General features: G+C 41.7%; 1 protein-coding gene across 8 annotated transcripts in view; it reads right to left on the bottom strand.

The window, feature by feature from the left end:
• Nucleotides 1–24,423, bottom strand: part of jcada (junctional cadherin 5 associated a) — a 235,614-nt gene that overhangs the window by 20,790 nt on the left and 190,401 nt on the right. For all 8 annotated transcript variants that reach the window (XM_087987475.1, XM_087987476.1, XM_087987473.1 and 5 more), the window contains one exon: nucleotides 11,316–15,391. In XM_087987475.1, the coding sequence (XP_087843601.1) occupies nucleotides 11,316–15,391 (4,076 nt within the window). The remainder of the gene's footprint in view (nucleotides 1–11,315; nucleotides 15,392–24,423) is intronic.

Genomic DNA, 24,423 nt, shown 5'->3' with positions numbered 1-24,423 from the left:
TAATTTTGCAGCAGCTGATTTCATGCCTCACAATTCTGAAAAATTTCCAATCACAATGAAAAACATACATTGATATGGTGACTTTCATAAATACACAACACTCCAAACAGGTAATGAAGTACATTTTAAGTGTAGTCACTGCTATAATATAGCAAATATTGCAACCAATTTGCACAGAATAATTTCCCACACACAGCAAGGAGAGAAAAGCAAATCTCTTTTTCAGAAATCTGATTGAGGGAGGAACTTTGCCAAGAAACCAAAGATTTGTTATACTTCAAAATAGTGGCTGAGGATCTTTAGGATCCACCTGAGAAGACAGATGAAGCTTTAGGTTAAACTCTCTTCCGAAAGAGATTCCCCCAATAATGCAACACTCCCTCAGCATTGTATCAAAGTTTGAGCAGCATTTAGTGCTCATATCGCTAGAGTGGGGCTGAATCCATGATGCAAGGTGAGAGTGCTTACAGCTTACACCATGTAATAATGCTCATCTCTCTTGTTTCAGAAGAGCTAACTAATTGCTAGAAAGAGTCAAATAGTGTTGGCTTTATTGTGTGAAAACTAAAATACTTACATATTGCTGCACCAGGGAAAATCCCAATGAATGACTGTTCCTTCCATATTGCTGCATGAAATCATTGGAAATCTTGATTACACAGCTTGGACTTACTGCACTAATCATCTACTGGACCAAGTATCAGTCAGAGAGCTCTCAGAGGGGCCGTGTCTTTGGCTGTAAGACTGATTACAATTTACCGAGGGCAGAGCCAAGATTTGGAAGGTTAATCTGGAGATCGTTCAGGTACAGTCGAGTTGCCTTTCAAACAGGAGGAATGGTACAAAGGTCAAAGCCAGCGTTCCATCTTTGCTGGGAGAAATAAAATGAAGGAAAATGAATCTAATCTATTAGGTGTCAGGTTGAAAGTACAAGTAAAAACCAAGATGAATATGTCAGGTTCAGAGTGAAGTTAAATAGGTAATAAGCGAGGCAAAAAGACAGAATGAGAAGAGAGTGACAGGAAATATTAAAGGAAGTGCAAATGTCTAATTTAGGTAGATAAATAGTGAAATAGAATCCATTCTTGGAAGTAAAGGGCATATTTCAGGTAGTGAATGGCTATCACAAGGAGAATTCTGCCAAAAACATTGTAAGAGACAAGTGATTTCAGAATGGTTTAAAACTGATAAAACAGCAGTCACTAGAAAGCCTAGCTCAACCTAAAATTGATAAGTTCTCAGGAACGAGATGGGATGCATTTAAGACCATAAGACCATAAGACATAGGAGCGGAAGTAAGGCCATTCGGCCCATCAAGTCCACTCCGCCATTCAATCATGGCTGATGAGCATTTCAACTCCACTTACCCGCATTCTCCCCAAAGCCCTTAATTCCTTGTGACATCAAGAATTTATCAATTTCTGCCTTGAAGACATTTAGCGTCCCAGCCTCCACTGCACTCTGTGGCAATGAATTCCACAGGCCCACCACTCTCTGGCTGAAGAAATGTCTCCGCGTTTCTGTTCTGAATTTACCCCTCTAATTCTAAGGCTGTGTCCATGGGTCCTAGTCTCCTCGCCTAACGGAAACAATTTCCTAGCGTCCACCCTCTCCAAGCCATGTATTATCTTGTAAGTTTCTATTAGATCTCCCTTTAATCTTCTAAACTCCAATGAATACAATCCCAGGATCCTCAGCCGATCTTCATATGTTAGACCTACTATTCCAGGGATCATCCGTGTGAATCTCCGCTGGACACAGTCCAGTGCCAGTATGTCCTTCCTGAGGTGTGGGGACCAAAACTGGACACAGTACTCCAAATGGGGCCTAACCAGAGCTTTATAAAGTCTCAGTAGCACAACAGTGCTTTTATATTCCAACCCTCTTGAGATAATTGACAACATTGCATTCGCTTTCTTAATCACGGACTCAACCTGCATGTTTACCTTTAGAGAATCCTCAACTAGCACTCCCAGATCCCTCTGTACTTTGGCTTTATGAATTTTCTCACCGTTTAGAAAGTAGTCCATGCTTCTATTCTTTTTTCCAAAGTGCAAGACCTCGCATTTGCTCACATTGAATTCCATCAGCCATTTCCTGGACCACTCTCCCAAACTGTCTAGATCCTTCTACAGCCTCCCCACTTCCTTAGTACTACTTGCCTGTCCACCTAACTTTGTATCATCGGCAAACTTCGCTAGAATGCCCCCAAGTCCCTTCATCCAGATCATTAATACATAATGTGAACAGCTGCAGCCCCAACACTGAACCCTGCGGGACACCGCTTGTCACCGGCTGCCATTCCGAAAAAGAACCTTTTATCCCAACTCTCTGCCTTCTGTCAGACAGCCAATCCTCAATCCATACCAGTAGCTCACCTCGAACACCATGGGCCCTCACCTTGCTCAGTAGCCTCCCGTGTGGCACCTTATCAAAGGCCTTTTGGAAGTCTAGGTAGACCACATCCACTGGGTTTCCCCGGTCTAACTTACTTGTCATCTCTTCAAAGAACTCCAACAGGTTTGTCAGACAGGACCTCCCCTTACTAAATCCATGTTGACTTGTTCTAATCCGACCCTGCTCTTCCAAGAATTTAGAAACCTCATCCTTAATGATGGATTCTAGAATTTTACCAACAACCGAGGTTAGGCTAATTGGCCTCTAATTTTCCATCTTTTGTCTTGATCCTTTCTTGAACAAAGGGGTTACAACAGCGATCTTCCAATCATCCGGGACTTTCCCTGACTCCAGTGACTTTTGAAAGATCTCAACCAACGCCTCCGCTATTTCCTCAGCCGCCTCTCTCAGAACTCTAGGATGTAACCCATCAGGGCCAGGAGATTTATCAATTTTAAGACCTTTTAGCTTTTCTAGCACTTTCTCTTTTGTAATGGCAACCATACTCAACTCAGCCCCCTGACTCCCTTTTATTGTTGGGATATTACTCATGTCATCCACTGTGAAGACTGATGCAAAGTACTTATTAAGTTCTCCTGCTATTTCCTTATCTCCCATCACTAGGCTTCCAGCATCAGTTTGAAGTGGCCCAATGTCTACGCTTGCCTGTCATTTGTTTCTTATGTATTGAAAGAAACTTTTACTATCATTTCTAATATTACTGGCTAGCCTACCTTCATATTTGATCCTCTCCTTCCTTATTTCCCTCTTTGTTATCCTCTGTTTGTTTTTGTAGCCTTCCCAATCTTCTGATTTCCCAGTGCTCTTGGCCACTTTATAGGCTCTCTCTTTTTCTTTCATTGATTTCCTGACTTCCTTTGTCAGCCATGGCTGTCTAATCCCTCCCCGGATAATCTTTCTCTTCTTGGGGATGAACCTCTGTACAGTGTCCTCAATTTTACCCACAAACTCCTGCCATGTTTGCTCTACTGTCTTCCCTGCTAGGCTCTGCTTCCAGTCTATTTTCGTCAGTTCCTCTCTCATGCCCTCATAATTACCTTTATTTAACTGTAACACCATTACATCCAATTTTGCCTTCTCCCTTTCAAACTGCATACTGAACTCTACCATATTATGATCGCTGCTTCCTAAGTGTTCCCTTACTTTAAGATTTTTTATAAAGTCTGGTTCATTACATAGCACTAGGTCCAGAATAGCCTGCTCCCTTGTGGGCTCCATGACAAGCTGTTCCAAAAAGCCATCCTGTAAGCATTCCATGAATTCCCTTTCTTTGGATCCACTGGCAACATTATTTACCCAGTCCACCTGCATATTGAAGTCTCCCATGATCACTGTGACCTTGCCTTTCTGACATGCCTTCTCTATTTCCCGGTACATGTTGCGCCCCTGGTCCTGACCACTGTTAGGAGGTCTGGACATAACTCCCACTATGGTTTTTTTTGCCTTTGTGGTTCCTCAATTCCACCCACACAGACTCCACATCAACCGACGCTATGTCATTCAGCACCATAGATTTAATTTTGTTCTTAACTAACAAGGCAACCCTGCCTTGACAACAATAAGGGTGGAAATTATAGAGGTACTGGCTATCATCTTCCAATCTTCCTTAGATACAGGATCGGAGAATTATAATGTTATAATGTTCTTGTGAAAAAAGGATGCAAGTCCAAACCCAGCTGCGGAGGCAGATCAGTTTAACTTCAATAATGGGAAAACATTCTGGGCAAAACTGGTAACCACTTGGGCAAATATGAATGAATTGATTAAAAAAAACTAGCAAAATTTGATCAGGGCAAATCATGTTTGACTAATTTGATCAATGGAAGAGATGGCTGATGTGACGTACATTTCCTTTGAGAACATTTGATAGAGGGCCACTTAATACACTAGCCAGTAATGTTAAAGTGTGTGGAATAAAAGGAAAAGAGTATCAGGAAACCAAGTAATGGCAAACAGTTGTTCCTCTGACTGATGGAAGGTATGTCTTGGATTCCCTGCAGTCGGTCTTAAGACGACTGCTTTTCTTGATCTGGTTAATGACCCAGATGTCGACGTTTGGGGCACAATTTTAAAACCTAACGATTTCAATGAATTGTGAATTGTGAGGTGACTAGACATAGGTAGGATAGTGATACAGGCAGATATATTATTTTTAATGTTTCATGGGATGTGGTCATCACTGGTTAGATCAACATTTATTGCCCATTTTCAATTGCCTTGTGGTGCTTGTGATCCACCTTCCTGAACATCTAGTATCGTTGGGCTGTACGGACACCCAGAGTGCAGTTAGGGAGCTTCAGGAATTTGGCTCGAGTAACTTGAATGGGCACCTTGAAAGCAACTTGGTAGTGGAATTGCATTTTTAGAGACAATGCGGAGATGGATTTAACAGCAGGAGAGACTTCTAAACTGAGACAGGGCAATCTTTTCATACAATTACATACTTCTCAGCTCATTATTTTATGAAAGTGTAGGTAAAACACCAAATGTTCTGTGTAGGAGATTCTAACCGCCAATCCACTCCAATATCTTTTAGGTTCTGACATCCAGGTGTCAGATTTAAAAGGCACCTATACATTACTGCACATTACCTATACATTACCTATATATTACTTCACTCTCTGCAATTTGGGAGCATCACTCACTCTCTGCTCATCATCTCCACCCACCCCCGGAGATATCAGAGACTAGGGAAAAGCAGCACCATGCTTTAGCAATGCCTCAATAGATGTTCCCTGAAGGTTACAGTCTGGGACAAAACGGAAGCTCTTTTCCCTGGGGATGCCAACAAGAGTCCACCCTGGACAGAGGTGGCTGCAGAGGTCAGCACCTGTGGGAAGCTCAGGAGAACCTGACTCCAGTGTCACAAGGGGATGAATGATCTGCTGTAGCTCTGCCAGGTGTGTCCTACTCTCTGCCCAGTGCTTCATGCTCCTGGGAGTGTGAGTTGGCATTGTAAAGTTGGCACTGCACAGACCTGTCACACAGGAGGATGGGTGCCAGGCATCTCCATCTTTCTTTCAACATCTGTAATTTTTCATGCACCTACCAATATAGCACCACTGGCACCACAGTGGCACTGCCCTTTCACAGTGTCAGGGTACACACTTAAAATGTAAAAGGAGTTACAACACTCAGTAGCTCAGATATCAACAGCTCACTGATCTTCTTCAAAACCAAGAAAATATACACATCTGAGAACTTTTCACTAAAAGTTAGTACGGGGCAAGGGTACAACCTCAAGACACGATCCTTTGAGTTGAGATTTTTTTGAGTTCAGCATCACTGGCCTGCCCTGGTCAAGTTTGTGGGTGTCAGTCGATGTGGCTGTCTTGCTTAGACAGGCTTGTTAGCTCAGTCAGACCTCACCTCTAACAGTAAATATTTGCAACCACAAACCCGACTTCAGATGACTGAGCCTTCTCATGAGCTGACCAACATGGAAAGTCTTCACCTCCACACTGTAGACTTTTATGCTCACCTGCATTTGGAGGAAGAAACCCGACAGTGTGAAAGCAGACTATTCAGTCCATCGAGTCTACACTAACCCTCATATGTACCAGTGAAAACTAAAAGCAATTAACTGAAGTGCTATAGTTACTGAATGCATGCATGCCGTATAGTGAAGCAAGCGATTGAGCAAAGTGTCTTTTTGTTTTGAATTGAAGACTACTTCAGCAAAATACAATTGCTTTTAAATTAAATATGCTTCTTTAAGAGGGGTTTTGAATGACTATATTGAAAATTACGGTGATTACTCTGATAGGTTCAAGTAGGGATTATATGAAGTTGTAATGAAAATGTTGGAGTGATGCTCTTGTGTTGTTCTTGCCTGTGTGGAAGACAAAAACACTAAGGAATAGTTGTTGATCCCGTTATACTAACTGATATCATATACACTGATTGATTCTGATACTTAGCAGGCAATTTGAACAGTAGCTGCCTGGCAAAAACGGTTCTGGGAGAAATGTCTCATGGAAAAACTGAGTATGCTGGAGAAAATCAGCAAGTCTGGTAGGATGTGTGGACAGCGAAACTGAGTTAAGGTTTGTCCTTGTCGAAAGATGTGCAGTTTAGGTGGATTGGCAATGCTAAATTGCCCATAGTGTTCAAGGATGTGCAGGCTAGGTGGATTAGCCATGGAAAATGCAGGGTTACATGAATAGGGTAGGAGGGTGGATCCAGGTGGGATACTCTTTGGAAGGACAGTGTGGACCAGATGGGCTGTATGGTCTCTTTCCACACTGTAGGGCTTCTATGATTTTATCCATTTGAATATCACCTCATGTTGATCCACATTGAGTTGGAGACCAGAACCTCCTGCCCAGAACATTCGGTGTTCCCTGTGTTTGGATAACGTAATCCACATTGATTTATAACACTGTGAAGTGCCACGAGCAGTTTAACATTAAAAAGTGCTACATACATGCAAATTGTTGTTGTCAGAAGCACCTGGGGCTGGGTGGGGGCAGCAGCAGAGGCAAGCAAGCTAAAAGCTGACATAAAAATAAATGATCAGCTATAATGGAGCAAAATATTGAGTAGGAGTGGGAAGTGGCAGGAGCAGATCAGAGTTAGTTCTGACCAACAGCAAGTCAGTTATTAACTTGCTGCATATCAGGTTTTTAAAGATATCTATGACTAATGGAAAAAGAACTATCTTGACAATGTATTTTCATAGGTGCTGAGAGTGAGGGGTGGGAAGGCTTGGTTCTATTCTGAGCTAATTACGATCATGGCTGTAACAGTGTGTCAGTGGTCTTACTGTGGACTGAGTCTGGAGTTTGGCAGGGGTTGTGATGGGAGTCCTGTCAACTGGGCCTGGGGTCTCAGGGAGATGTACTTAGCCAAGACAAAGGAGATGCAAGGGCAGTGGGATAAATATGGAGAAGAAAGGGGCTGTATGTTGGGGAAGAAGGCTGAGGCGCAGGGAGGAGGAAGCTGGAAGAGGAAGCATTTGGATGAAGAAGGCTGCAAAGGGTTGATGGGGAGAGAAAAAGGCTATAAAGATGGAAAGATGGGAGTGGTGAAGAAGATGGCAGCAAAGGAACGAGAAGAGTTTTCAACTTGCCATTAAAGGAATACCCAGCTAACTCGGAGCCAGGAAAAATCTTGAATCACTGAAGCAATTCATTCCTTGAAAACAAAGGTGGCATCTCCAGGCTGCATATATTCAGGAATGACTATATGGTGAAATTTGCAATTGTGTTAACTTCCTGTCTAGCTTGGATTCTTTTAACATAAGCCATTCTGCTTTATAGCAGTAGCAGTCAAATACACCACCTAAGCAAACTTATCCAGACTATTTAGATGGGCCAGGCAGTTACTATGTGGTGATCTCTTTTAGGGGTTAGACTTTGGCTTTCAGTGACTAAATTTTCATTCTCATTAACTCATTTATGAGCAGTTATGGAGGTGCAATATCTTCTGTATTTGCATTGACATACATAAAGGCTATTTGGACTCACAAGCATGCAGAAGTTGAGCAAATGAAATTTGAAAACGAAATTCAAATGAAATTGAGCAAATAAAATTGAAATGAGCAGCCTAAATTGGAAGGTTAACCCACATTCTTGTTAATTAATTTTTCTTTTGTGCAGATCTCTAAAGCCTGCACATAGCAACAACCTCCTGAACCGAAAGCAAATGCTGTGAATGCTGTGGGTCAGCTGATTACCATATGTGGGCCCTCAGTGTGGCTGCATGTATGTGCAGGAGAAAGTGAGGACTGCAGATGCTGGACTTCAGAGTTGAAAAGTGTAGTACTGGAAAAGCACAGCAGGTCAGGCAGCATCCGAGGAGCGGAATAGTCAACGTTTTGGGCATAAGTCCGAAACATCGACTCTCCTGCTCCTCAGATGCTGCCTGACCTGCTGTGCTTTTCCAGTGCCACACTTTTCAGCTCTGCATGTATGTGCAGCCATGCAGCTAAGAGGGAACATCAGTGCAAACTGAATTTCAATCACAAATATAGGTTAATTACGCATCATGTTCCCTTTTTATAAGCTGATGGATTTAGCCCCCATGGATTCTATGCAAGGATGAAATATGATTTACATGACACAGTTATGATGCAAATACTGATTATAGTAAGTACCCCTTTCACAAAGATATCATTTCCTATTGGAATTGTGCTGTTTTTCATATAACTACCATATTACTGTGAATCAGGAGCAATTATTTCTGTTCCTTATTCAACAGGTAGTCATATTGAAGTGACTGAGAGCTGAAAATGTGTTGCTGGAAAAGCGCAGCAGGTCAGGCAGCATCCAGGGAACAGGAGAATCGACGTTTCGGGCATAAGCCCTTCTTCAGGAATCCAGGGAACAGGAGAATTGACGTTTCGGGCATAAGCCCTTCTTCAGGTTTCCGAACGTCGATTCTCCTGTTCCCTGGATTCCTGAAGAAGGGCTTATGCCCGAAACGTCGATTCTCCTGTTCCCTGGATGCTGCCTGACCTGCTGCGCTTTTCCAGCAACACATTTTCAGCTCTGATCTCCAGCATCTGCAGACCTCACTTTCTCCCCATATTGCAGTGACTGCCTTGTTGACTTTAATGACTAACTTGTAAGTATGCCTGTAGCCATGGTGATTTATTTTAAAACTACTTGGATGGAGAGGTACCTTCCAGAGCTAATGGTGTTTAGTTTATATTAGGAGGGTTTATGACTGAGCAATATACACAGAACAAAACCTTAAGTTTTTTGATCTATGTTTCCTGGCTTGTTTTTTGTAAGGTTGGGAAAATGCCCAAAGCTGGAAAAAAGAAGGATTTAGTTTTCTTTTCAGTCTAGGGCAGTTCTGTGGAAGTCATAGAGTCATAGAGATGTACAGCCTGGAAACAGACCCTTCGGTCCAACCCGTACATGCCGACAGGTATCCCAACCCAATCTAGTCCCACCTGCCAGCACCCGGCCCTGTCCCTCCAAACACTTCCTATTCATATACCCATCCAAATGCCTCTTAAATGTTGCAATTATACCAGCCTCCACCACATCCTCTGGCAGCTCATTCCATAGACGTACCACCCTCTGTGTGAAAAAGTTGCCCCTTGGGTGTCTTTTATATCTATCCCCTCACCCTAAACCTATGCCCTCTAGTTCTGGACTCCCTGACCCCAGGGAAAAGACTTTGTCTATTTACCCTATCCATGCCCCTCATAATTTTGTAAACCTCTATAAGGTCACCCCTCAGCCTCCGACGCTCCAGGGAAAACAGCCCCAACCTGTTCAGCCTCTCCCTATAGCTCAAAGCCTCCAACCCTGGCAACGTCCTTGTAAATCTTTTCTGAACCCCTTCAAGTTTCACAACATCTTTCTGATCGGAAGAAGACCAGAATTGCATGCACTATTCCAACAGGTCTAACCTATGTCCTGTACAGCCGCAATATGATCTCCCAACTCCTGTACTCAATACTCTGACCAATAAAAGAAAGCATACCAAATGCCTTCTTCACTATCTTATCTACCTGTGACTTCACTTTCAAGGAGCTATGAACCTGCACTCTAAGGTCTCTTTGTTCAGCAACACTCCGTAGGACCTTACCATTTAATGTGTAAGTCCTGCTAAGATTTGCTTTCCCAAAACACAAAACCTCACATTTATCTAAGTTAAACTCCACCTGCTGCTTCTCATCCCATTGGCCCACCTGGTCCAGATCCTGTTATAATCTGAGGTAACCCTCTTCGCTATCCAATACACCTCCAATTTTGGTGTCATCTGCAAACTTACTAACTGTACCTCTTATGCTCAGTCTTGAATGATGATGGATGTGTGAAAGTGTTCCTGAGAAAGGATACAAATAGACATTAAAAATTGCTTAACCTTCGAGTAAGGAGTTTAGTAATGGTTCCAGATCAAGGGCATATTGTTAAAACCCCAAAGAGGTCTTTTGAAGCTGAGAATATTTAAGCTCAGGTCTATAAAAACTCCAGGAAGAGTTTATTAGATTTTTCAGACTGGGAGGTGTTCAGGAAGGTGAGTTTTCTCTTATGTAGGAACTGTACAAAGAAGGTGAAAGTGCGGACTATAGATACTGGAGATTAGAGTCGAGAATGTGGTGCTGGAAAAGCACAGCAAGTCAGGCAGCATCTGAGGAGCAGGAGAATCGACGTTTCAGGCAAAAGCCCTTTATCAGGAAGGGCTGTACAAGGAATGCCATTGGGTACTGTACAGGGATCTTTTAGAAATTAACAGGATTATATGTTAACACGTGTTTCAAAATCTTTAAATTTGTGTTATACATAAATAAGCTGGTTTATTCTACATTTCTTCTTTTCTTTATTAAACTACTAAGGCAGCACAGCGGCTCAGTGGTTAGCACTGCCTCACAGCGCTAGGGACCTAGGTTTGATTCCAGCCTTGGGCCACTGTCTGTGTGGAGCTTGCACATTCTCCCTGTGTCTGTGTGGGTTTCCTCTGGGTGCTTTGTTTTCCCCCAAACTCCAAAGATGTGCAGGTTAGGTGGATTGGCCATGCTAAATTGCCCATAGTGTCCAGGGATGTGTAGGTTAGGTGCATTAGGTAAAAACAAGGACTGCAGATGTATATTTTAGGGAAATGGGTCTGGGTGGTTTACTCTTCGGACGGTCAGTGTGGACTTGTTGGGTCAAAGGGCCTGTTTCCACACTGTAGGGATTCTAATTCTACTGCTTATTGTTAAAGCCAAATCTGCAACAATATGAAAAACAAGCAAGTTAAAACCAAATAAAACATGATCTATCAATCACGATTTCACTCTGGAATCTGACATGTCCAGTAATAACATCAGCTGGGATGACAATAATTTCTTAAGATTGTTAATACTAAATTCATCACTATATTTATGATTCTACAAGTACCATCCTCCAGTTTCTGAGGTACTAAGACTTTAGGCATGACGTACTGTAAGGACGTACCTGCCACCTGTCTGTGCTCAGAATCAGCTGATATTGAAGATGCAATAGGTTCCAAATCTTGGTCCAGTGATATGACTCTCTTCCTTGCTGTGCAGAGTTCTTCCTGTCTGGCCAACATGTAATCTGCTTCCTCTTCTCCTCTCTCTGTTCTACATTTTTCCTCATCAAAATCATCACCAGAACCTGTACTTTTGATGCTGAGACGTCTGATACGGGAAACCGAATCTACTTCTTTCATTCTGGCCAAGCGGTTGAGAGCTGTTCGGTTTGGGGGAGATGATGAGAGTTTGCCTTGCAATGAATCAATCTTCTCTGAAGAATTTCGACCTTTCCTGTCTGCACCTGGGACAGAGACAGCCTTGCTTTCTGCACTCAGACAGCAATTTGCGTCAGTCCAATTATAAAACTCCTTGAAAGGTCCATGAAAGAACTCGTTTATGATGGCCCTTTTCCCTGACTCCTTGTTACTTTCAGCAAGATGCTTCAGCAATTTATTCTCATGTAAATTATTTCCACTTGAGCTTCCATACAGAGGGTTTTGTTTCCATTCTGAAAGTTTGTTGCTTTCCAAAGATTTCTCCTCGATGTGTCCTGTCTGTCCCACTGAAGCATTTTTCCTGTCTGCCACAAAATGATTACCGTTATAGCCCAGTTCCACATCAGAAGGAGGTTTTGTCTCATTTTCTCCTGTATTCTGATGTAATGTCTTCTTCACTGGAGAAATCAAGGCTTCTCCAGCTACATCTATTCCCAAAATCCGAGCAGCTCTTTCTTCTAATGATTCAGTTTTCGAAATTCCTTCCACAGGTTTTTGCTCTAAGAGGTCGTATAGGTTGTCAGTTTTTGGCTTTGTGCTTTTGTGACAGTTTAGAGAGTTCAGAATAGGTTCTGAGTGACCCTGATCATTGTCAAACTGAGGGAACATTTTTCCAATACTGTCATTACATTCAGTTTCTCGAGCTGGCTGAGCTTTGGTGTCTGGCACCATCACTTTGTTAGACGTGTCCGGATCATTTGTGCTTTCTGTCCGTTCTTCAATTAACTGACACATAGGTGTTCGAACTCCATTGATGTTTATACACTGCCTTTTGCTCTTGGTGTCCTCCAAATTGTTTTCATTTTTTAATTTACTGAAATAGGCATTCTTTGTTGTGAATACATTTAGAATTGTGCTACTTTTGGTATCAGTTGTTCTTTTATTGATGGGTTTTTGGAATTGATTGATTGACTGGCTGCTCAATTTGTTATTGACAGCAGATCTTTTAGAACGGTCCTGTATATCAGGGGTAAAATTAGTGTAATTTGAGCAACTTTTATCACTGCCGCTGTCCTTCTTTTCTTTGGGCTTGATCAGCTTGACTGATGATTTTTCAGACACATACAACTCAGGTGTTTGGTAAGTCTGATTGTCTGAAACATCATTGTCTGGGTGTACTGACTGATTTGCACTAAGCTCACTGTCTTCAACTTCCTTCTGCAGTCCCTGAACATTGCGATCCTCTTGCTCCTGAATCTCTTTGTTGAAACTTTCTAATTCACTAATTGCATCCCAAGGACGGCGGCTTACAGGTTTCAAGAGGAACTGACCAAACCCGACTGCCTCTCTGCCACTGCTTGACGATGTCTGTGAAACCGCTCTGCTCTTTTTCAACTGATCCACCACACTTCCACCTCCACTTTCTTTCTGTGAGCATCTCGAAGCCCCGTGAACATGACTTTGGTGTGAGCTAATGTGTTTGACCTGATGCTGTTTAGGAGCTGCCTTTGAGAAAGCACTACCAGTAGAGGGATACAAGTTTGCCTGACCATTTATTGAACAGTTTTTCAGCTTACGTTTCTGGTCATTGATGGCTGTAACTTCTGCATTCCTTTTATCCCCTTGCATTAATGTACTGCATTCAGGTTCTGAGTCATTCTGACTTTGAATCTGGCTGCGTGTTCTAATATTTTTCATAGCACCAGTGAATGACCGAGTGGTACGGGGACCTTTAATGAAGCTCGTTTGCGTTTCTTGATCTCTATACTGGTCACCCGGCCAAGAGCCAGAAGCTGTTAATTCTCTGTGCTGGTTAAAATTATAGCTAACCGTACGTCTATTGCTAACTTCATTCCAAGGCTCAGGTCGCTTCAACCCATTTTCTGAGATCATGTTTCCTGTCAGAGCTTGTAATTCCAAGTCGGAGGAAGACATGCTTAAAAAACTTTGCTCTGTTAAGTTTCCAGTGCTGTCATTCAGAATAGTGTCAATGCTCCCATTTCTCACGTCATTAACAAAGACATCTTCATTTGACTCTTCTTCGCATGTTTTAACTGGCACGGAAACAAGACAAAATATTGTTTCTGAAATTCTTCTTTTGGAGTGTTTCTTCTCTTGTGCCTCAAAACTCTGGGAATCTGGTTCCCACTTCTTCACCTGGGTAATGGTTTCAACAGTGTCTTGATGCACATGCGATTCTGCTTTAGAATTGGCATTTGAATGCGGATAACTAACAGGATGGTTTAAGGTTGAAAGAACCCCGGAATTACATTTGAATGAGGTGTCAAACTGGTTGTCCAGATATGGTTTAGAACAACGTTCAGACTTAGTACCATTCTCAATCTCTGACTTGGATGCTACAAACCATTTGTTGCTAGTCATAGTATCAGTAATAGGCCTCAGGCCTGCCTGAGTGGAATAATATGATCCTGATGGAACAGAAAAGGCACTGCAATGGTCTGATGGTCCAAATGTCTTGTTTCCATCTACAACATTGTCCTTTGCTTTCCACGGTTCATACTTATGATTGGCTTCACTGTTTTGCTTCTCAGACTGCACTATAGTAATGTGTCTTAATCGTGGATCATTAAATGGTATGTATTTGACAAAAGCCTTTTGGTCATCTGTGTAGCCGTTATGTGAAGAACTATAGGGTTGTCTTTTGTGAGGGATATTTTTACCTACATCATCACTAACACTCTTGGTTTGCAGATGTTGCTTTGTGCCGCTATCATGAGAGATATGTTTCTGCTGAGCATGATCACTCTCCTGGTTATCTAAACACCAGTGTGACTGATCAGTAACAGTATCCACTGACTGAAAGGGCTGAGATGTGCTATCACAAGCAGGCACTTTTTCAAAACATTTCTTACCAGCGTTTTGCTGAGGTGGTGCTTTGTAAGATGGGGGAGGCACATAGACAGGAGGTTCCAAGCTGCTACCAGCAGGAGCTTGAAGGCAGCAATTAGTATCAACACTTGCTTCACTGTCATTGGCAAAAGGAGCCACTTGCCCATCAGTTTCTCCGTGTAGATGGAGATTGGGTATCATTTCTGAACTTCTCCTAATTTGCTGATACAATTCATATGAAGGAGGTTTCAGTGGTCTAGTCAACTTCGTTTTTGGCAACTGAGCACACGGCCTGAAATTTTCTGTCCACTTTGTACTTGATTTAGGATGACAATAAGAGCCATTATCCTGCAACACAAGATCATCTTTCAAAAATTGATTTTCCACTCTGTTTCTGTCAAACCCAGGCATATCTACATAATATAGACCTGTCTGAAATTCCTTACTATTACTTTCTGGTATAACTCTGGGCAAAGACTGAGACTTTTCCTTCTTTATGTATGGTAATCCTTCTCTTTTTAATTCTTCACCATCAACCACATGAGGCAATATGCCCTGTTTCAATTTGTTTCCATCACCATCAGACAGCTGTCTTCCTAAAGACGCTTTCCATTCCTCTGTCCCCAAGCTCTGGCACTTACGATCCTCTGGCATTCTCCACTTGTCTTCAACCATCTCTTTCACGGTCACACTCTGACATTCTGACATCCAACCTTTTTGCTCATTCATTCTCGTTACTTCTGGTTTGTGTTGCATGTTCTTCAGCCGTACATCTTGTGAACATTTCCCTTGTTGTTCAGCCTTTGGATTGTTTAGATCTTTTGTCACATTATTTCCTTTGCAGCCTGAGTCCCCACGGTTTGTGTAATCCAGTAAAACACTGAAGTCTTGCCCTCTTCGTCTCCAATATGTGACATCCTTTCCAGGTTTGGGCCTGGATGAAGAAGGTAGCAGAGGACCACTGTTTAACCTAAAACAAATATAGAATAATAGAGGGTGGTTAAGGCATTTGAAAAAATTATCTTGCTTTTAATGCCAATTTCCTTATTGAATACTTGTCATTTAGTTCACTAATGATTTTTGGGATAAATTTAGGAGTACAGATTTAAAAGGAAATAAATGGCTATTGTACATTAAACAAACACCAATTCAGCAGGCAATATTTGACAATGTATAAGAATTAAATTATGCCAAATATTTTACCTTGAATTATAGGTTGGCTTCTCAGAGTGCGTTCATTACACAGAATCATGCTATTTGTTAGAACATAAAATGGCAGCTATTGCAAGTGTTTCATAATAGTGCACTACCCAAAATGAAAGATTCATATGAAGTGAACTGAGAGTTGCAAATATGCAAATGTTGCTGAATGCAAGTTCAACATTTGCAATGGATACATTTGAATCCACAGAGTTAGTATTTTGAAGTCAGACTTCAGTTGGTTCCAATGAGCAGACAGTTATTTTAGGAGTTCCTCTTCACTAATAAACATGGAGTAGGGCGGACCTGAAGCCACTTTTCGTTGAAAAGAGTAAAGTGCTTTGATGAGCAATACGCCAGCTATTCTGCAGCAGTACACCATAATTATCCTGACATCTAGAGTACACCTGATCATGAAAAACGGAAAGAAGACAGAAAATAACACAGTTGTTTTGTGGGGACTCAGCAGTAATGTCAGCAGCAAGTCCAGGTAATGTCTGAAAGGGCAGGACAAATAGTATTGATGAATCAAGCTGATGTTTGTGAAATGTGTCTTTCTGCTTGGTCATAAACTCCTCCGAAGTTCTTGGCTGATCTCAATCAAAATTAGTAGATGTTACCTTGGATCGAAGGGCATGATATGGGAAGATTGACATCTAACAACCTGAGCAACCAAAAGGCTTTCAACTTCTGGTTGGGGATCCTGTAGCTCTTCCTAGACTGTATCTGCACTGACAGTGCAACTCAGAAACGACCATAACCACACGTTCCAAATTTACATCATAAATCATAAAAATTTACCTTCAGTCCTCCTTCATTTGTTTTTTTCATGTAGGTTTGTATTATATAATTTATATTCTGAAACAAGATATGTTGTTACTTGGAAAGGGAAAGTGGCAGGCAGCATGAACAAACAGAAGTAATAGAGAGGCTAAAGAAAAAAAAGGCATTAAATTGACAAAATCTAAAAGGCCACAGATAGTGAAAGAGGAGGTGTAGAGGGCAGAGTAAGAATGCAAGAAGTTGACTGAGAGCCACAGAATGCAAGAACTACCAGAGCTACAAGAAAGAGACTAAGTCCTCCTTAAAGAGGTTCGCAACTTTGGTCCTCATCATAGAGCTGAGTCAGATTCAAAATGTACGGGCAGTAAATCAGAGATACATGAATATTGTGGTGAAAAAAGTGAAAAGGACCCACTTTCAATGTTACACAAAAACAAGTTGTAACCTTTAAATGAACCTCCAACCCATTAAATGTTATTCTTATGGAAATTACAAAAAAATCAAAACATGTCTTGAAAACATAGAACAGCTGAATAGGATCACCATAAACTAAATCACTTCACTTTAATACAAGGAGAACAACTTCCTATGTGGTCTATCTGAAAACTTTAATGTTTCAACAAACATTGAAAATGCAGATGGTGACATTGAAAACAAAGTCATTGATAGTTCAGTTTCACTTTGATGCTGGTGATGTAAAATTCAGAGCATGAGCCAACACTGAGAAATTAGGTGTAGATATAAATTTTGGTGCTGACAATTTTAAGAGTGAAAGTGTGGGAGGTAGAGAATAATTAGTAGAAATCATACCGTAAAATTTGAGAGTCAAATTAAACTAGAGTTGAGACAAGTAAATCAAATGCAAATAAACAAATATCTTTTGCCAAATGTTTATTAGTATAACAACTTTGTGTGAGTTTAGGTGTTTTATTTTAGTCAAATTAAAATAGTTATGAAATTGATTATGCAGGAGAGAATAATTATGTGTGATGACAAAGGAAAATATTAGATACAAGCAATTCTTCAAATAAATTACTCTATTCAAAAATCCTGTGGTCTAATTTTCAACTCTATTGACTTGCTCATTCAGTCACCATGCCCACAGAACGAATAAATGTTGTTCTGCTATAATGTGCATTTTGTTAACATGAATTCGCTGTAACACAATTGCCGAATTGGAAATGCTGTTCTAAAGCACAAACTTTTAAAACGTGTGTTGATTGTCGCGCGATCACATGACAAGGCTTTAAGTGTTGTTTCTAAATTGTGATTTTTCAATAATGTGGGGTTGCACAAGAACACAACCATCACATTATAGAAGAACTACCTGTATCTCCATTTATTAATTCATAAAAAATCTCTCATCTTGTAAAATGTTAATGTTAACTTTCAGTCCTTTACTGTTCAGACTGTGGGTGAATAATCCAGCCTGTTTACAGATAAAAGTGCCCTGCTTTTATTTGCAGCACCACAGAAGGGATTGTGAGTAGTTATAAACAGCAGTAAGGGTTTTGTTCATTCGGTTTTAATTTGTTTGTGGGATGTGGCATCACTGGCTGTGCCAGAAAGTTAGACTACACTCCGAGTTACTCTGGAGAAGGTGGTGGGGAGCTGCTGACTGAAACTGCTGCAGTCTTTCGAGTATAGGGACACACACAGTGCCATTAGGAAGTGAGATCCAACATTTTGATCTTGTGGTAGTAGAGGAATACTGATATATTTCCAAGTCAGGATGGTGCGTGAATTGAAGGAGAACTTGCGGTGGTGCTGATTTTATACATTTGCTGCCCTTGTCTTTTCAGGTGGGTGAGATTGCAGGTTTGGTAGGTTCTGTTGCAGGAGTCTTGGCATGTTACTACTGTGAACCTGGCAGTTGGTGTACATTGCTGCCACGAACTGCACACACATTGCACTGAGAGGGCCATCTTACTACTGCAAAATTCATCAACAGGAAGGGAGGCTTTCTATTAATGCCCATGTGATCTCTGAGCCATTTGCTGGAGATGTATGCCCAATCTCCTGGTAGCTGCCATGATTCCTCAAACCTGGAACACCTGGAACAATGTATCTGATGCATTGCGGTACCATTTGCCTCCCAACGCTATGTACTGAGGGAGTAAGGGCTACCCACTGCCACCATGGATCATGACCCCACAAGTACCTGACTGACGCAAAATGCAGATACACTGCCGCCCAGGCTTCGACCAGGGTCATGGTGGACAAGAGTATAGGACTAATAAAGATGCAGTTCCACTGCTTGGACCAGGCTGTGGCGTAAATCTCCAAAATGTTCCGAAGAGTCTGTGCTGCTTCATCCTGGCATGCTGGGCTGAGCACAATCTGAGCAGGCAACATGACAAATGCTGAGAAACAGAGGAGACAGGAGCAGTCTCCGAAAGAGAATGAGGAGGAGAAAGGGAAGAGTGAGAAAGCTGCCTTTGTGGATGACCGAGCCATCCTCCAGACAGAACCTCACTAACACCCGTTTCTAACAGATGACAACTGGGTGCAGCAGACATTTGAGGATTGAACAATATTCATTGGTCATGATGTGGAAATGTGGTTTAATTGTTGGCGCTAACTTCAGCCTTTTCTTGGTTTTGTTTGCGGTTGCTTTTGCTTTCTGTAAATAAAAACTCATGTTTGATATTGTCTGATTGCTTGTGTGTATCTAATATTCCCCGACTGGACAAAGACAAGTCAGAGATCTGCAGTGGGCACAGGGGACAAGATAGTACGGGGTTACAGTGTTCACACAGGATGTAGCAATGTAAAGGCAAAGTTTGTGGCCTGGTGCCAACACAGGGTCTAGGGTGAGGGCACAAAGTGGCATGTGTGAAGGAGGATCAGTCATGCCAGCTATGTGCCATCAGTAGGTGTCATGATGTTGCTGGTGAGGGACAATGCCAGATTGCCAACACTTGTCTGAATGCACAGAGCCTTTCAAAGATGGCATGAGCTTAAGAAATGCCAGAATTTCAGTGGGTATCTGCTGAGTAGCAAGTTGTTCTGGGAATGGCATTGTAAGACGGGGCTAGAATCAGATGTGATGGATACCATGAGGGTAGGGTAGGTAGTTAATGTGATGCGTTTAGGAAAATATGGCGAGAAAATTCATTTGGCTTCATGGTAGCAATCCTTCCAAAGAACTGGACACAACTTGGTCTTAGCCCAAAAAATGTAAATTTTAGCAGTGTGTTACTTTTCAGGGCAGTGAGGTGGATGCATCGTGATAAGTGTGATACCAGGAGTGTTTGAGTTAAGGAAAGACTGTCTAATGACTGTCTTTAGATTGGTATAGCTGCTGTTGTCATACACCTGTGAATGCACTGCACTGAGACAACATGACGTCTGGAAACAAGAAGCATCATGTTTAATGTAATTTAAATATTTTGCTAATCAACCTGTTCAGAGATATTATTACACACCTCTGGAAGCAGGTGAGACTTGAACCCAAGCCTCCTGGCTCAGAGATAGGGACACTATAACTGCACCATAAGAATCCTTTATCTTGGTGTTTAATTGGCTATATACATATTTATGAAGGTAGAAGACAGAGGGTGATGGTGGAGGGTTGCTTTTCAGACTGGAGGCCTGTGGCCAGTGGAGTGCCACAAGGATTGGTGCTGGGTCCACTACTTTTCATCATTTATATAAATGATATGGATGTGAGCATAACAGGCATAGTTCGTAAGTTTGCAGATGACACCAAAATTGGAGGTGTAGTTGACAGCGAAGAAGTTTACCTCAGATTACAACGGGATCTTGACCAGATGGGCCAATGGGCTGAGACGTGGCAGATGGAGTTTAATTTAGATAAATGTGAGGTGCTGCATTTTGGGAAAGCAAATCTTAGCAGGACTTATATGGACCAGGTGCTGGCAAATGGGACTAGATTGGATTGGGATACCTGGTCGGTTGGACAAGTTGGACCGAATGGTCTGTTTCCGTACTGTACACCTCTATGACTCTATGAGACCTTGTGAAGTATACAGTGGCTCAATTATTAGTATATTTCCTTAGAAATATTCAAAGACTCTGCTTCCACTGCCTTTTAGAGGGAGAGATTTTCAAAGTGCTAGAATGCTCAGAGATAAAAAAAATCTTCTTATTTACTCTGCATGGGCAATCCTTTATTGTGTAACTTAGGAAATATACTAATAATTGAGCCACTGTATACTTCACAAGGTCTCATAGAGTCATAGAGGTGAAGCTTTGAAGAGTAAGAGACAACTTGAGTAAAACATATAAGATCCCGAGGTTGTAGAATGGATGTTTAGTCAAGTAGGAATGTAGAATGAGGGGTGACTGTTACACAATAAAGGATTGGCCATGCAGAGTAAATAAGAAGTTTTTTTTATCTCTGAACATTCTAGCACTTTGAAAATCTCTCCCTCTAAAAGGCAGTGGAAGCAGAGTCTTTGAATATTTCTAAGGCAGTGTAACAGTCACCCCTCATTCTACATTCCTACTTGAGTAAACATCCATTCTACAACCTCGGGATCTTATATGTTTTACTCAAGTTGTCTCTTACTCTTCAAAGCTTCAGTGGTTTCAAGCCTATTAATGTTTCACGCCAACATCTCTTCAGAAGACAACTTGTACTTTCTAGGCTTTAGTCTAATCAATTTTAACTAAACTTTTCTACTCAAGTCATCTTATAAAACCTATTAGTCTTCCTTTTTACTTGCTGTACCTGCACAGTAAACCTTTCTGATTCGGGCACCAGGACATCATCCTGATCCCTCTGCATTCTCTCACCATTTAGATAAATATTTTTAATCTTCCTGCTAAAATAGACAATCTCACATTTTCCCACATTACACTCCTTTTGCCATTACTTTGGCCACTTACTTATTCCTTCTTGTTTCTTTGTAACCTCATCATGTCTTCTTCATTTATTTTGTTTGTGTTGTTGGCAACTTTGGCAACAATACATTTCTTCCTTAAAGAACAGAATCATTCAATTATTACGATGTAGAGGAAGGCCATTCAGCCCATCATGTACGTTCTCATGTACATTCAGCCCATCATGTCTGCATCCATTCTCTGAGCATTTTAACTTAGTTCCAATGTCAGCCTTACCTGACAACCCTCCATACTGTTCCTATTTAAATAATCCGAACCCTATTGAATGCCTCAAATGAATCTTTGTCCACCATAAATCCATGCAATGCATTCCACACCCAAACAATATTTGCTTCTTTTGCAAATCACTTTAAGACTGTGCCCTCTGGTTCTCGATCTTTTTGCAAGTGGGAAGAATTTCTCCAATCCTACTCTGTCAAGAACCCTCATGATTTTGAAATCTTCTATCAAATCTCCTGTTAATCTTAATCACATCAAGGAAAACAGTCCCATTTTTTCCAATCTTCATTCATTACTAGATTGTCTCAACCCTGAAATAATTCTCATGTACATCTTTTGCACTCCCTCCACTGTATTCCTCTAGTGTGGTGCCCCAAAACTGTAAACAATACTCCAGCTGACGTCCAACCAGGGTGTTGCTTCACCTCATAAGGATTAAAGATCGCAGTCAGAGTTTCAGCTATCTCTATACTCTTCCCACCTCTTCCATTTTCATGCTACATCCCATCCTGATTGCGTGGTTAGTGATTAAATAGAGGAAGCAACATGCTGTAGATCAGGCTAAACAATTCTCAAGCAATGGATCAGTTTAAAGTTCTGCAATGTTGCTTTGCTAAGAGGTGAAGATGTAGTTGACAATTAAACCATAACTCTGAGAAAGAATACAGTGTACAGTCTATTCTCAACAATAGCAGAACCCAATGGGTGAAGCATTCTTAACCTCTTCAGTAAGAAGTGATGACATCCCAACATCTCAACAGATGCTAGTCTTCTGGTAATACAATACGATACCAAGCAATGGCTGCACACGCTGGATATATTAAAGGTTATGAGCATTGAAAACATCCTGGCTGTAGTACTGAAGACCTGTGCTCTAAAACTGGTTGCTGGTACAACACCGGCATCTACCCAAAAAAGCAGCATATTTACTGGGTATGTCCAGTCCACAAAACACAGGATAAATCCAGCTTGACAGTTATGACTTAATGGAATACTCTCAAACATCAGTAAAGTGATGAAGCGTGTTATTGATAGTACTATCAAGTGGCATTAATTCAGTAACAACCTATTCATCAATGCCACTGGGGTCCACTAGGGCCATGTAACTTCAGATCTCATTGTGGTCTTGGTCCATACATGGATTTTAAAAAAAAAACACACTACAGAGGTGAACTGAGAGAGTCACCCTTGACCTTTTTCATAATTCCAGATTTTATAAGCTGGCTATGTTTAAATTCTCTCTTTTAATTTAAGGTGAAACAGAATGCTGTACTTGGCAGATGGGGTGGCCATGATAATTCTGCCCAGAGTCAAGCACGTGTGATTCAGTTGTCAAGTGGAAAGAAGTTCAACAGAAATGGACAGAAAATTAAGTACCAATTTTCACACCATCCAGCTCTTCTTTGTACACTTTCCATGGCAATAGCTTTCCTTCTAAAATAGGGTCCCCAAATGTATATACATTGTGAGTTACATTCATTCATACCTGGGGGAGGTGATGGTCTAATGGTATTATTGCTGGACTGTTAATCCAGAGACCCAGGTAATATTCTGGGGACTTGGGTTTTAGTTTTGCTATGGCAGTTGGTGGAATTTGCAATTAACAAAAATCTAGAATTAAGAGTCCAATTCTGACTGTGAAACCATTGTTGATTGTTGGAAAAACCCATATGATTCACTAATGCTCTTTAACAGTCATCCTTATCTGCTCTACATGTGACCCCACACCCAGTATGGTTGACTCTTAACTGCCTTCTGGGCTGGGCAATAAACGTTGGCTTGGCCAGTGATGCCCTCATTTCCAGGAATGAATAAATTATATTAGATTAGATTACTTACAGTGTGGAAACAGGCCCTTCGGCCCAACAAGTCCACACCGCCCCGCCGAAGCGCAACCCACCCATAACCCTACATCTACCCCTTACCTTACACTACGGGCAATTTAGTATGGCCAATTCACCTGACCTGCACATCTTTGGACTGTGGGAAGAAACCGGAGCACCCGGAGGAAACCCACGCAGACACGGGGAGAATGTGCAAACTCCACACAGTCAGTCGCCTGAGGCGGGAATTGAACCCGGGTCTCTGGCGCTGTGAGGCAGCAGTGCTAACCACTGTGCCACCGTGCCGCCCAAATCAGTGTATTATTTCAGTGTGCGAAAGATGATGTCCCTCTTCTTACTTTGATCCTCAGGTCTCATAATGACAATTTACGCAGGCTAAAGGTGGCCCTGGACGCAACTTACCTCCCTAGGTCTAACTAATTTGGCAACAATTGGGCCCAAAAGGAGCAACTGGGGAAGGAGAACAGGCTTGGCTCACAGCAGGCTGTCGTTTCAGGGAACCAGGAAGAATGTTCCTGCACCTTCCCAAATATACATTAAAAATACCTTTTCTGAACAGCCTTCCGGGGCCCCTTTAAGAAGCATAATTAATTGAAGACCTGGATAAATACGTGTTGGAGCTCCAACAGATTTTATTACATTCAGGAGTCCAGATCTCCAATGGGCATGGGAGGTGCATCAGTGCTTATTTCAGGCAGCTGTCAGGAACCACCAAAGAAAAAAATGGCCTGGACCAATTTACCAGTATCTCTAAGAGCAGTGCAGATTGAGAACAGGCCTCAGTGCTAGTAGAACATTACAACACTGTTAAATTTGGCCCCAATATTGTAATTGCTCACTCGTCAATGATTCAACATGTTTTAATAAATATTATTGAGATCATCATTGAACCACTACAGTATGAAAGCAGGTCATTCAGCCCACTGAGTCCACACTAACCCTCCGAAGAGTATCCACCCAAAGACCACCCAGACCTGTGAGGCAGCAGTGCTAACCACTGAGCCATCGTGCCACCCCACAGTTGATGATGTCATGTTAACTAAGCTTCAGCGAAAGGTGGCAGAGTGATGACAAGCACAAAGATAAG

This window comes from Chiloscyllium plagiosum, unplaced genomic scaffold, assembly GCF_037043375.1.
Source record: "Chiloscyllium plagiosum isolate Xiang-an unplaced genomic scaffold, Cpla_swu_hap1 HiC_scaffold_5, whole genome shotgun sequence".
Classification (NCBI taxonomy): Eukaryota; Metazoa; Chordata; class Chondrichthyes; order Orectolobiformes; family Hemiscylliidae; genus Chiloscyllium; species Chiloscyllium plagiosum.
This window is presented reverse-complemented; position numbering and strand designations above follow the sequence as displayed.